The 12,785-nt window shown below is 48.1% G+C and overlaps 1 protein-coding gene across 9 annotated transcripts in view; it reads right to left on the reverse strand.

The window, feature by feature from the left end:
- Positions 1 to 12,785, reverse strand: part of GTF2IRD1 (GTF2I repeat domain containing 1) — a 174,354-nt gene that overhangs the window by 92,703 nt on the left and 68,866 nt on the right. For 8 of the 9 annotated variants that reach the window (XM_075120865.1, XM_075120866.1, XM_075120867.1 and 5 more), the window contains 2 exons: positions 9,199 to 9,327; positions 375 to 516 (listed from right to left, as the gene is read on the reverse strand). In XM_075120865.1, coding sequence (XP_074976966.1) covers positions 375 to 516; positions 9,199 to 9,321 — 265 coding nt within the window. In that variant the 5' untranslated portion in view covers positions 9,322 to 9,327. Of the gene's footprint in view, positions 1 to 374; positions 517 to 9,198; positions 9,328 to 12,785 lie in introns of those variants that run through there. The other variant, XM_075120869.1, reaches the window with a different exon arrangement.

A 12,785-nucleotide genomic window follows, 5' to 3' on the forward strand; every position in this document is an offset into this window, starting at 1 on the left:
AAATGTAATCTGGAACCATTTTAAGGGTTCTTTACACAGCCAGCATGGCACAAAGAAGCAATTGTGTAAAACAGAATCAATCTCACAGGGAGTTACAACAAGTTACAGTCTCACGCTACAGCCACCAATGGAGAAAGGAAAGCCTTGACCAACAGCAGCGTCAGCCTCTGCGGGCTACAGAAAAGGGGCCCAAGCTATCCATCTGTGGCCTTGCCACATGGAAAATAAATGTGGCACAATAAAGTAGCAAGGAAACCAAATACATCATTTGAATTTACCACTAGCATTCTACATTCACCTCAGCATCACGTGAAATAAACTCTTCGTTACCAAGCGTGGACTTGGATTCTAACCCGGACCAGGAGGGTACTTACTGCAGAACTTGTGAAAATCCATTTGCAGTTCTTTCCTTGTGTTCATAAAGATTCTCCCCTTCTCTGTCCCAACCACATAGGTACTTTCATCGTGAACTGCAATGCAGGCTACCTCGGCGTTTAGTTTGGAAAGTGCGGAACACTGGGGAGGTGGGAAAAGCAGTTGGGTTAGAAGAGGGAAAATGTAGAAGCATCTCATGTTTTCACATGGTCATCTGTCAATTTAATGTGTATTTACGGAGTTATCTGCATTCCATAAACACATTGTAAGTGGAGCCGGAAGTCACTCTTTCCATGCAACATTTTTTTTGGTGCAAAATGACTTTTCAATCAAAACAAACATTTTAATTTTAGTCTAAAACTTTGTTTTTTCAGCAAACCCCCAGAAACACATTGTTTTGGCAACAATTTTCAGTTTGGACTTTTTTTTAAAAAAAAAAAATTTTAACTAAAACACCATTTTTATTTTTATTTTTTTTAAAAAAACACCAAGAATGTCAGTGGGAATTAAAAGAAAAAACAACAAAAAAAACCCCACAATGGTTACCTGCCTTTCATAACTCTTGTTCTTCGAGATGTGTTGCTCATGTCCATTCCAACAGGTGTGTGCATGCGCGCGCCACATACACAATCATCATCGGAAGGTGTTCCCCTAGCAGCACCCATCGGGTCGGCAGTGGAGCCCCCTTGAGTGGCGCCCTCATGGCAGTGTATATAGGACACTGCCGACCCGCCGCCTGCTCAGTTCCTTCTTGCCGCACATGGGGGTAAAGTCTGTCCAAGCCCTTGCGGAATCAGCCCACCATAGGGTTTCCGAAGACTGATCTACCCGCTGCCCCTGGTGGAAGGCCAAGATGGAGCTCAGGTGCACTTTTATAGAGGATATTGCCAGCCCTTCTTGCTTCAGGTCCAGTACGTTGTCCAAAACGAGGGGAATTGGCGCTTGCTGCAGTAGGAAACCCTTCTGCAGGGACCACATAGAAAACCACTTCTACTTTGCCAGGTACGTGGCTCGGGTGGAAGGTTTCCTACTTCCCAGGAAAACTTCTCTCACAGAGTCCAAAACACTGGAGCTCCAATGGGTTCAACCATGGGAGTTCCCACACCGTGAGGTGGAGGGACTCCAGGTTGGGCTGCTGGAGCTTGCTGTGGCCCTGAGCGATGAGGTCTGGGCATAAGGGAAGGGTTACTGGTTTGTTGACCGACAGGCTTAACAGCATGGCAAACCACACCGGCGTCGTGAGGATCAACGAAGCCCTGTCCCGGCGGACGCGTGAGGTGAAAAGCGTCTGTGGTGAAGCCCGGGCTGTGGTTCAGAAAGGAGCAGAACCCCTGGCACATCCAGCCTGAGGAACGTGGTGTGGGCTAGGGCCACATGCACCTCCACTTGTGTTTGCAACTGGGCCTTGATGAGCCAGTCGTCCAGGTACAGAGGAAGGCTGCCACGACTGCCATACACTTTGTGAACAATCTGGGGGCCGTCAAGAGCCCAAATGGGAGCACCAGCCGCTGGCCACAAAGCGAAGAAACCGTCTGTGGGCTGGGATAATGGAGATATGGAAGTAAACATCCTGCATGTTGAAGGCGGCGCACCAGTCCCCCGGATCCAGGGAAGGAATGATAGAGGCTAGGGAGACCATGTGAAACCTGGCTTTATTGATGAATGCATTGAGGTCTCGCAGATCCAGAATAGGTCACAGTCCTCCCTTGGCCTTGGGGATAAGGAAATATCTGGAGTAAAATCCCTTGCCCCTGAAGTCCTGAAGAACCTCCTCTATCGTCCCCAGAGCAAGGAGCGACTGCACCTCCTGGAGAAGGAGTTGCTCATGAAGAGGGACGGGGAAGGTGGATGGGAAGGTGGGAGGGAACAGAACTGGATAGAATAGCCCACCCCTATTGTGCTCAGAACTCAGCGATCTGTTGTGATCTGGGACCAAGCACGGTAGAAGTGGGATAGCTGGTTCACAAAGGGAGGGTAAGGATCCAGATTGAGTCCTGGTGCTCAATCCTTGGGCGCACCTTCAAAAGTTAGGTTTCGGCCCCGGGGGCTGTTTGGACGAGCCTTGGCCTTAGCCTGAGGAGGACTGCTTGGCGCCTCCTATTATTCCTGCCCCTTCTCCTGCCTGAGTCCTGCCTTTGGGGTCTGGAGTAGAAGTAGGAGGGGGGCTGGGGTTTGAAGGGCTTCCTCTGGGGTGCGGGAGTGTCAATCTCACTCTCGAGTCCCTCAGACTGTGCAAGCGGGAGTCCATGTTCTCGGCAAACAAGCCCACACAGTCAAAGGGCAGGTCCTGAATGGTGTTCTGGACCTCCGGGGGTATGCCCGAAACCTGTAACCAGGCACTCTGTCTCATGGCGATTGCTGTGGCCATGGTCCAAGCTGCAGGATCAGTTGAGGCTGGGGCGGCCTGGAGGGAGGTCCTTGACACCACCTTGGCCTCCTCAAGAAGCGCCATGAAGTCCAGGCGTGAGTGTGATGGGAGAAATTCCTAGAACTTGGCTAGTGCACTCCAGGAATTGAAAGCATAGTGGCTCAGCACTGCTTGCTGATTAGCAATGCAAAGCTGGAGCCCCCTGGTCGAGTAGACTTTACAGCCAAAAATGTCCAGCTTCTTAGCTTCCCATGACTTTGGGGCAGGACCCAGGGGTTGACCTTGCCGCTCTTTGTGGTTCACCACATCCACTACTAATGTTCCAGGCTCCACCTAAAAAGGTGTCCGTACCCCTTCTGCGACACAAAATACCTCCTTTCCACCCCTTTGACCTTTCCACCCCTTTGTGGTGTTTTGTATAGTCTTTATAAGGGGCAAGGCTACCCTAGAAGGACCCTCCGGGGCAAGAATGTCCACCATTGGGTCCGAGTCTTCTGGCACCGCCTCAGCCCGGAGGTGTATGTTTTGGGCCACCCTCCTAAGAAGGTCTTTGTGCGCCCTATTGTCCATCGCAGGGAGTGTGGTGGTGGAGGTGCCAGCCACCGCCTTATCCGGCAAAGAGGATGAGGTGGCCTGTGGGACTGGGTCCTCCTGACCCTCAGGCTCTCCGGAGGCTGGCTCGGGTATGTCTGCCCTGTTCGGGGGGGACTGTGGCGCTGGTCCCACACAGGGTGCTGGCTCGAGAGTTGCACCCGCTTGCGAAGACCCACGGTCCTTGTCACGTGGGGGGTCTTCAGGTGCTGTGGGAGTACGGCATGGCACCGACATGGCTGAAAGAGAAGCACAGGGCGCGGACACCATGGATGCGGCCCTGGAGCCCTGCCCTGGAGCTGATGGTAGGCCCAAGGAGTCCAAAAGGGCCACTGTACCGGCTCCTGACACTGTGGGGGCCAGGATACCACCAGTGCCGGGCACGTCCCGCGATCTGCGGTGCCGGGACCGAGACCGGTACCAGCTATGTCGGGAGGTCAACAACTCATTGTCGGAGTGCGAAGAATAGTCTGAGCCAGAGCATGGGGGGTGGAGCCCGACGGCGCCAGAGAACAGTAGCGCAGCGACGGGGAACGGCACTGTGGCATCGTTGGCTTGCCCCGGTGTTGAATGCGTGGCGGCGGCGCCATTGGGCCTTGCACCCGCACCTGGACCAGCACTGGTGGTTGCACCTGCAGGGCCGGGGACTGTGCCACCATGGCTCTAAGGTCCCACGTGGCCTCAGAGGTACCCGGCGTGGAGGGGAGATCAACCTCAGCCTCCAACTCCTCCCCAGTCAGGGAGTCCACGAGCACCAGACTCCACGGAGCCCCTGGCAGGGCCGGAGTCGACAGTGCAGGGATCCGAGGGCGAGGCTGTGGGTGCCCTGTCGGAGGACACACCCCGCTGGGATCCCTGTGCCGTTTCCTGACGGGGGACCGGCACCAGGGACTGCGAGCAGGACTGCATGCTCGAACCCACTTTGTGAGCCGGGGAGCGGTGTCGACGCTCCCTGGAGGAGTCTTTTCGGTGCCGGGGCATCCCGCGCCAAAGCCTGTGCACCGCACACCGATGTCGCTGGTGCCGCTGCCGGTGACAAGTGAGGGTGAAGAGCCACCTTTACTCAACGGAGTTTGAGGCGATAGCCCCGCTCTCTCTTCGCCCTGGGTCTAACGCTCCTGCAAATGGAGCACGTCTGTTTGCTGGCCCTCACCCAGGCACTTAAGGCCCTTGGGCACAGGCTTCCCGCAGCGTTGGCAGGATTTAAACCCCTGAGACCGAGACATACCCCAATGAGGGGATCTAGGGAGGGCGCCACTCCAGGGTACCGCTAGGGGAAAACCTTCCGACATGTGGCACGCACACGCCTATTGGAATGGATGTGAACAAGCACTTGAAGACCAGAACAAAACAAAAAACATTGGCTAAAATTTCCTGTGAAAAATAATTAGCATTTTTAAATCGGTTCTAATTAAAAAAAAATTGCAGAGAACTTTTATTTCAATGACAAAATATTTGCTGGCTAGCAGTCAAAGTCTTCATCAGTCAAGACCCTCTCCTTGTGTATTTAATCAACACAGAAATTATGGGTTATTAGGGTCTCTTATCCACCCGATGTTCCTGACAATATGTTTCCAGTGTTATTAATTATCTGTATTCTTGTGGCATCTAGAAACCCCCTTTGAGAGCAGAATCATATTGCGCTGGGTGCTGCATAAATCCATAGCAACAGATGGCCCCTGCCCCCAAAGACCTTACAACTGAAATAGACAAAGAGCGGCAGAACCGAAATTTTATTATCCTCATTCGACAGTGAGGGGAACTGGGACACAGAAAGACTAAATGACTTCCTCAAGGTCATGCAGGATATTTTGTGTCAGGGCCAGAAATTGAACCCTCCTGTTCCAAGTTCTTTCCCCAACACCAGCCTCTCTCTATTGGATTTTGAAGTGACTTGAATAGAGGGGCTTCAGAAGGACATTCATTATAAATTTAAAAATCACAACCCAGGCCACAATAGATTTAAAATGGCACATGCGATTGCAAGGCAGTTGCAATATACCAATGGAATAGATACAGCACTTCCAGGTTTCCCGGTTTATTAGACCGCCCCTGTTCAGTTACATGGAAATATTTGTTAGAACAAATTGTTTTAAAATCCTGCTAAAAGGCAGTACAAATAATTTCACACATTGGCTTGCCTTCCTCTGAACTGTACACCTCAGTGGAATACTGGGGTCATGCTCATCTCCATGACACTGAGCTGCAGAGGGGCAGGTAATTTACGACACAGAGCATGCACCTACCAGTAACGACACAAACTATAGATGTGCATGGGGGACATATCTGGTGCTTTCCTGACTCTATTTAGTGCCATTTATAAACCACGTACGCTCCTTCACACAGTCTCCTAAGTGAGCCCCACACCCTTGAAGAAATCTTTGATTTTTTACAATCAAGGCTAAACCCAATATGAGAAGCTAAGAGGCCCCACCACTGTGGAGAGAGATCCTCCTTGTCTTGAGATTAAGGGACCGAGTTCAGAGGGAAGTTTAAGGAGATAAAACACAATCCAGTGAAATATTCACTGAACTCCAAGGAGTTTCCTCTAGGGATTGCTTTTGGTCTTGGGAGCCTTACATCTGACACTGACAATGGCTAGTCAGGTGGTGAGCCAAGATCTCCTGTTTATAGTACAATAACTTGATTGCTTTATCGTTGCCTCGTCCTACTCCTTCCCTCCCCACCCTGCATCTTGTCATAATACAGACTGTAAACTCTTACTGAGTCTCTGTACAGCACCTAGCACCGTGGCTTTGATCTTTGACTGACATCCGTAGACATTACAGCAATACAAATAATGAATGGGTTACCCATTCTTCCTTCCTCCTCAGCTACACAATTTATGCTACACAAATTTAGACTCCCTGAGACTCTCACCCACTTAAACCTCCTTTCACACCATCTCTGAATTTGGCCCAAGGCTAGGGAATTTTTTAAGACAGGAGAATTGACATGCTAAGTGGCTGGAAGACAGGGATGTAGCAGGAAAAGCAACTAGAAGGAAGCTAAAAGAAAAGGAGTACTTGTGGCACCTTAGAGACTAACCAATTTATTTGAGCATAAGCTTTCGTGAGCTACAGCTCACTTCATCGGATGCATACTGTGGAAACTGCAGAAGACATTATATACACAGAGACCATGAAACAATACCTCCTCCCACCCCACTCTCCTGCTGGTAATAGCTTAACTAAAGTGATCACTCTCCTTACAATGTGTATGATAATCAAGTTGGGCCATTTCCAGCACAAATCCAGGTTTTCTCACCCTCCCCCCCCCCCCCACAAAAACTCACTCTCCTGCTGGTAATAGCCCATCCAAAGTGACCACTCTCTTTACAATTAAGAATACAAGAATTATAACATTCATAAACCAGTCGGAGAACACTTCAATCTCTCTGGTCGCGCAGTTACAGACATGAAGGTCACTATCTTACAACAAAAAAACTTCAAATCCAGACTCCAGCGAGAAACTGCTGAATTGGAATTAATTTGCAAATTGGATACTATTAATTTAGGCTTAAATAGAGACTGGGAGTGGCTAAGTCATTATGCAAGGTAGCTTATTTCCCCTTGATTTTTCCTACCCCTCCCCCCCACCCCCGACATTCTGGTTAAACTTGGATTTATGCTGGAAATGGCCCACCTTGATTATCATACACATTGTAAGGAGAGTGGTCAGTTTGGATGAGCTATTACCAGCAGGAGAGTGAGTTTGTGTGTGTATGGGGGTGAGAAAACCTGGATTTGTGCTGGAAATGGCCCAACTTGATTATCATACACATTGTAAGGAGAGTGATCACTTTAGTTAAGCTATTACCAGCAGGAGAGTGGGGTGGGAGGAGGTATTGTTTCATGGTCTCTGTGTATATAATGTCTTCTGCAGTTTCCACAGTATGCATCCGATGAAGTGAGCTGTAGCTCACGAAAGCTTATGCTCAAATAAATTGGTTAGTCTCTAAGGTGCCACAAGTCCTCCTTTTCTTTTTGCGAATACAGACTAACACGGCTGTTACTCTGAAACCTGTCATTAGAAGGAAGCTAAAGCCCAATGTAATTAACACCTTCTTCCGGCTCCTCAGCATGTAACTATGCAAGCTTAAATACTCTGAGGCTCAACAAGAGTCTTGTACGCTTAGGGCATGTCTTCATTGGCAACGTTAAAGCACCGCCGCGGCTTGTGTAGTTCCCAAAAAACCACCTCCACGAGGGGCGTAGCTTCCAGCACTGGTGCACTGTTTATGCTGGCACATTACAGTGCTGAAACTTGCCGCGCTCGGGGGGGGGGGGTGTTTTTTCACCCCCATGAGCAAGAAAGTTGCCGCACTGCAAAGTGCCAGTGTAGACAAGCCCCAAGACAGCCACTTATCCATGTGCAACATGTATTGCCTTCTACATCACCTCTGGACTTGGTTCTCAGAAGAAAGTGGATGGACCCCAAGTAATGGGAAACAATTCCTTTTTGGGGGAAGACATGAAGAGGGTAGGATAATGATTTACCATCCGTAAACTAGAAAAAGCTTAATTGGAAAAAAAAAAAATCCCTTCCATGAAAACAGCAAGAGGTACATTAATTCATTCAATCAACTAAACTAAACAACAGTCAAGGAAAAAACAGTCAATGAGTGGGATGGATATGTATGAACAAAGAATTCAAATAATAATTAACTCCAAGTTCTTTTTTAAATTTGTATATGAAACATATATAGAATTGCACTCAAAAGCTTATGTTAAAACAATATTATTAAGATTCCAAAGCCAAGCATTCAAAAGTTAGGAAACGCCAGAATTAACGTTACTTGTGCAATGCTTGCACGTACGTGATCATGTAATTAAAGACAATAGCCTAATGCATATGCACAAGGAGGCATAGTTTTTTGTGTAATATATATAAATGGCTAAGCGCTCCCAAAGTGACTAGTGATTTCGAGGGCCTTGGTTTTCGGGTACCTGCGTCTTAATGGGGCCTTGAGGTGGATATTTAGCATTTTCCGGAGGGAAACACACACACACACACACACACACACACACACAATCATATTTATATAAAAGTTAACTATAGTTGGAGTTACGTGGGAGGGATATTTAATTAATCACATTTTACTACACATGTGAGTAAATACACACACTTTTCAGTTAAAAATAAGATTAGCTCTGGTCTGAGAAACTTAACCAGTTATCTTGTTTATGTAAGCAAGACTGACTTGTGCAAGATTTCTCCCGAGAGTTATTTTCTTTGTTCTCGGAGATAAAGCCATTGTTATCATTCCCTTGTTGTGTAAAAGCTCATAACAACAGTGGTAAAACATCAAGAAAAATAAATTCAGTTGGTACCAACATAAATATTAATAGGAAAACACCACACATCGCAAAATTAACTGGAGCTGACTTTCTGGCCCCTCTGACTGTCAGGATGGGCATGTGATTTTCATTTCACAGCTCAAACAGCTCGATTGGCTTTACTGCAGCAGAGTACAATTTGATGAACTCAATATCCTTCCCATCTAAATCCAGCTCTTATTCAACCCAATTAACCTAATGTAAAGTGAGCTTCTGGGTGGCAGAATGGCCTCGCGAAGCTTTCAGAGCCAGAGCCTTTCCTGTGATTTCAGGAGCTGTCAAACCCTCTCAGGTTGCTGCAATATCATTGTTAATCATCACTTGAAATGAATATGCCCCCTTTGTTTAGATAAATTATTGGATTTCATATTTGGGTCCCTGTGGCCCATTGGAGAGGGCTCTAATGGGTATCATCTGATTTCAGAACCTATCCTTCAATGTTATCCTGAACCATGAACAATCCCTTATGAGTGTGTAACCGCCTCCCCACCCCCAAAAACCACCTTGGCAAGCAGCCTCACTCACCATTGAATCTAAGGCAGAAACTAAACTGGTGATGATTTCATTTTTCTGATGAAAAACTGTATTCCATTGGTCCGATCTGGAGTTATTGGGGGACCCACTGGAGGGCTTCCCCGTCAGTGCCATATTCACCTGAAACAAAAAAAAAAAAAACAAGACAAGACAAATGTATACCTTACCCACTACTTTTGCAGATGCAGTTGCATCAACGTGGCTGACACCAAGGTTGATCCAAGGATCTCCAGAGCGAAAAGTAGGAGTGAGCTAAAGAGCCAGGGTCAACAGAGGAGCACTGTAAGACACTCACCTCCTCAGTGGATTGGGCACAAAGGGGGACATGTAACACATACTGGTCAGCAGGGCCGGATTAACTCTCCTATGGGTCCACGGCTATTAGATTTTGTGGGGCCCCTATATACAAGTCTTTTTTCGGGGGGGTGGGGGGGGGGGAGTTTGGCGCAGGACAGGGCTGGGGCTTGGGAGGAAGTTTAGGTGCAGGAGGGGGATTCTGATCTGGGGCAGGGGGTTGGGGTGGAGGAGGTGGTGCAAGGTGCAGGCTCCGGCCAGGAGGCGCTTACCACAGGCGGCTCCAGGCTGGCAGTGCAGCAGGGCTCAGGCAGGCTGCCTGCATGCCGTGGCCCCATGCTGCTCCCGAAAGCAGCTGGATGCCAGCACATCTCTGCAGCCCCTGGGGGGAGGGGGCGCTCCCACTGGATGATCACAGTGGTCCCTTCTGGTTTCATAATCTGAATTGGGCTGGGTGCTGAACAGACCTATAGCCAGAGAATTGCTGGCCTGAAGAGCTTACAGTCTAAATTGACAAGACAGGAAAACAGGGTAGAAAGGAGCAAAGAGAAGGGAAGGGACTTGCCCAAGGTCATCCAGCAAGTAAGTGTCAGGCCTAGGACTAGAATCCAGGTCTTCTGAGTCCCAGTCAAGTCCAGTGCCCTCTCCGCTGGGCCACTCCACCGGGCCACTCCGCCTTGTAGCGAGGCAGCGGGAAATGAGCAAGCTGGGTGCTCGTTTTCAGTGCAAACCTCGTTTCCTGAAATCCCTGAAAATTGCAGTGCTGTGCTCAACAGCTGTTTTACTATTATTAAACGGACTCAAGGAATCTCTGTGCACATGACAGAAAGCACAAGTGGGGAAAGGAAATACTGCCCTGCCTGAGTCAAGAACACATGAGAACTAGTTATGGGGTGGGGGGGGAGGAGAGAAAATGCGGAAGATTAACATTTGCGATCCAGAAGCCTGACTTCGATTGAGAAATGCTGATCACCTCCAGTGGAAAGCATTAGCAAGCAGTTCTGTTATTGTGGGATGCAGACTGTCAGATGAAACTGAATGAGTCAGTTAAACCAAGCAAAACTGGGTCACCTCACTCCTTGCAGAGGTACAATGTGTCAGGCAATCAAATCTGTACTCCTCATGAGTTCATTCATCTGCTAAAAACCTGCTCAGTGTCTTATTTTCCTGCATGCCAGACTTACTATACCAGCCTATATTTTATTTTACTGTACATGGTGAGAACCAGTTCCAGCCACCACTGCATGTAAGCAGGGAAACTGAAAAGAGAAGCAATTAGAAAATTCAACCCATGGGGCAAGATGCCCATATGCAAATTATTTTACTTCTATCAGAGACAGAAAACCAAAATCATCACAGAATTTTGTAACCACAATCCAACCCTAAGCCCACATGATGCACCCTCTAGGCACACAGCATTACCAAGCTTAGTTACTGAGAAAACCTCCCGTCACTTGCTGCATTGTCTGCTGAATGCAGCATCACAAGGCCAGAATCTCTGCTTCATCAAGTTCACCCTTTCTGCAGTGGAGCATGATGGATATCAGGAAGCCAGATTACAGCTCCTGGATTCTCTGCTCAGCCCACAGTAGAGGTTAGAGAAACCTAGGGGCTGCTCTAATCTTTGCCTGCTGGCAAGTCTTCCAGCTGAGCATAGTCAGAGGACATTATGCTCCAGGCACTCCTCTTTGACTCTCTCCACTTTCCCTGCACTAGGGATTTGGGTGCATCGCTAGCTACACCAGCTCTGTACCTACCAGGTGCTCCACCACTCAGTGGGAGTCCCAAATAGGAGAATGCAGCAACTCTCGGTTCTCTTTGCATGGCCTGGGTGCATAAAATGAGGGGAAGTGTGAAGGATTTGCTGCAGAACCTCTATCTTCTTGCCTGCCCCACATATACAACACGTAACAACAGAACCCATGATCAAGGCTTGGATCCATGTAACCAAACATTCCTCGATAAACATGTAGAGTGCTATGAAACGGCGTGATGGAAACACACGTAAAAGAGAAAGAGGGACAGATCTTCTCACTAGACTTTGCTTTTAGACATACCAATTCTTGCACCGATTTAAGGAACAAATGGTTGCCTCCCACATATCCTTCTAACTAGGTGAGTCACTATTACCATATTGAATTATGGAACTAAGAGAACCCTTCAGTGAATCATTAGGTTAATACACAGCTCTGAAAACCTCATCGGGGGAGGAAGGAAAAGAGAGGGTGGAATAAAAATATAATGGCAAATAGAACCATGAAGCAATCTGAATTTTAGCACCAAGAGGAGAGTGTCTGGCTTCCCAGTGGGAGCGAATCTTCCTGTAGGGATTGGGCTGCCACTTGGTTTCTCCTTCCTACTGTTGCCTTCATCATGTGATAAGCTTTTCCTGAGGAGGGGCCAAGCAGCAGGTCTCTCTGTGCCATTTGCTGCCAAAGAAAGGAGGCTCTTATAGAGAGAGACTTTGCAGTGAAATAAATTACACACTGCCAGGCCAATTTCAATATACAACAAGGTTCTTTCATTATTAGAGAGGGGATAAAGGGAATTACAATCATGTACTGAAATACAGCTGGAACATGCAAAAAGAAAGGGAAAAATCTTTTTATTTTCTTTTTTTAAAATGCCACCTTAAAAGAGTCACCACCTTAAAAACAGGGCTTTACTGTGACAAGATTTGATTAGAATAGAATTCCATTCAATTTGCTTTCTCCAAGAAAGCTCCATGAGCAAAATGCAAAGCAGGTGTAAACTCTGGCGGGCGGTAAGACCAGACCTCTCCACCAGTCACCGTGGGGAAAGGAACATGGTGTCGGTTCTACTCACCAGTGGGGCCATGGGCTTGGCTTTTCAGCAGCAGCCCAGGCTGGTTATTTCGGTTCCATTAGTGAATGTGATGGCACAGAGATTGGGGGGTTACTACTTGAGGGTCACCATAGGGTCCAGATTTTTCAAAAGAGGTCACCTTCTATTTAGGCCCCATAGTACGTGGCTGGATTTCCAGCATGCTTGATGCTTAGAACTTCTGACAACCAGTCCGTCACTGAGCCGAGCACTCTGGAAAATCTGGCCCTTATCTGGGTCTCTAAAATGGAAGCGAAATCCGTGGCAAAATCCGGCACAGGCTATGGTAGGCTGAGCCCTTGACAGTCTGTCTCAAGCTACGAAGAGGGGCTTTCTTTATCAGACTCATCATCAGCATCCCCCTTCCAGTCAGACAGAGGTAGCTGACGAAGCAGATCGGAACACAAACAAAATCCTGCTCCATAGAAGATACCTAGCAA

Source organism: Caretta caretta, chromosome 17 (assembly GCF_965140235.1).
Source record: "Caretta caretta isolate rCarCar2 chromosome 17, rCarCar1.hap1, whole genome shotgun sequence".
Taxonomy (NCBI): domain Eukaryota; kingdom Metazoa; phylum Chordata; order Testudines; family Cheloniidae; genus Caretta; species Caretta caretta.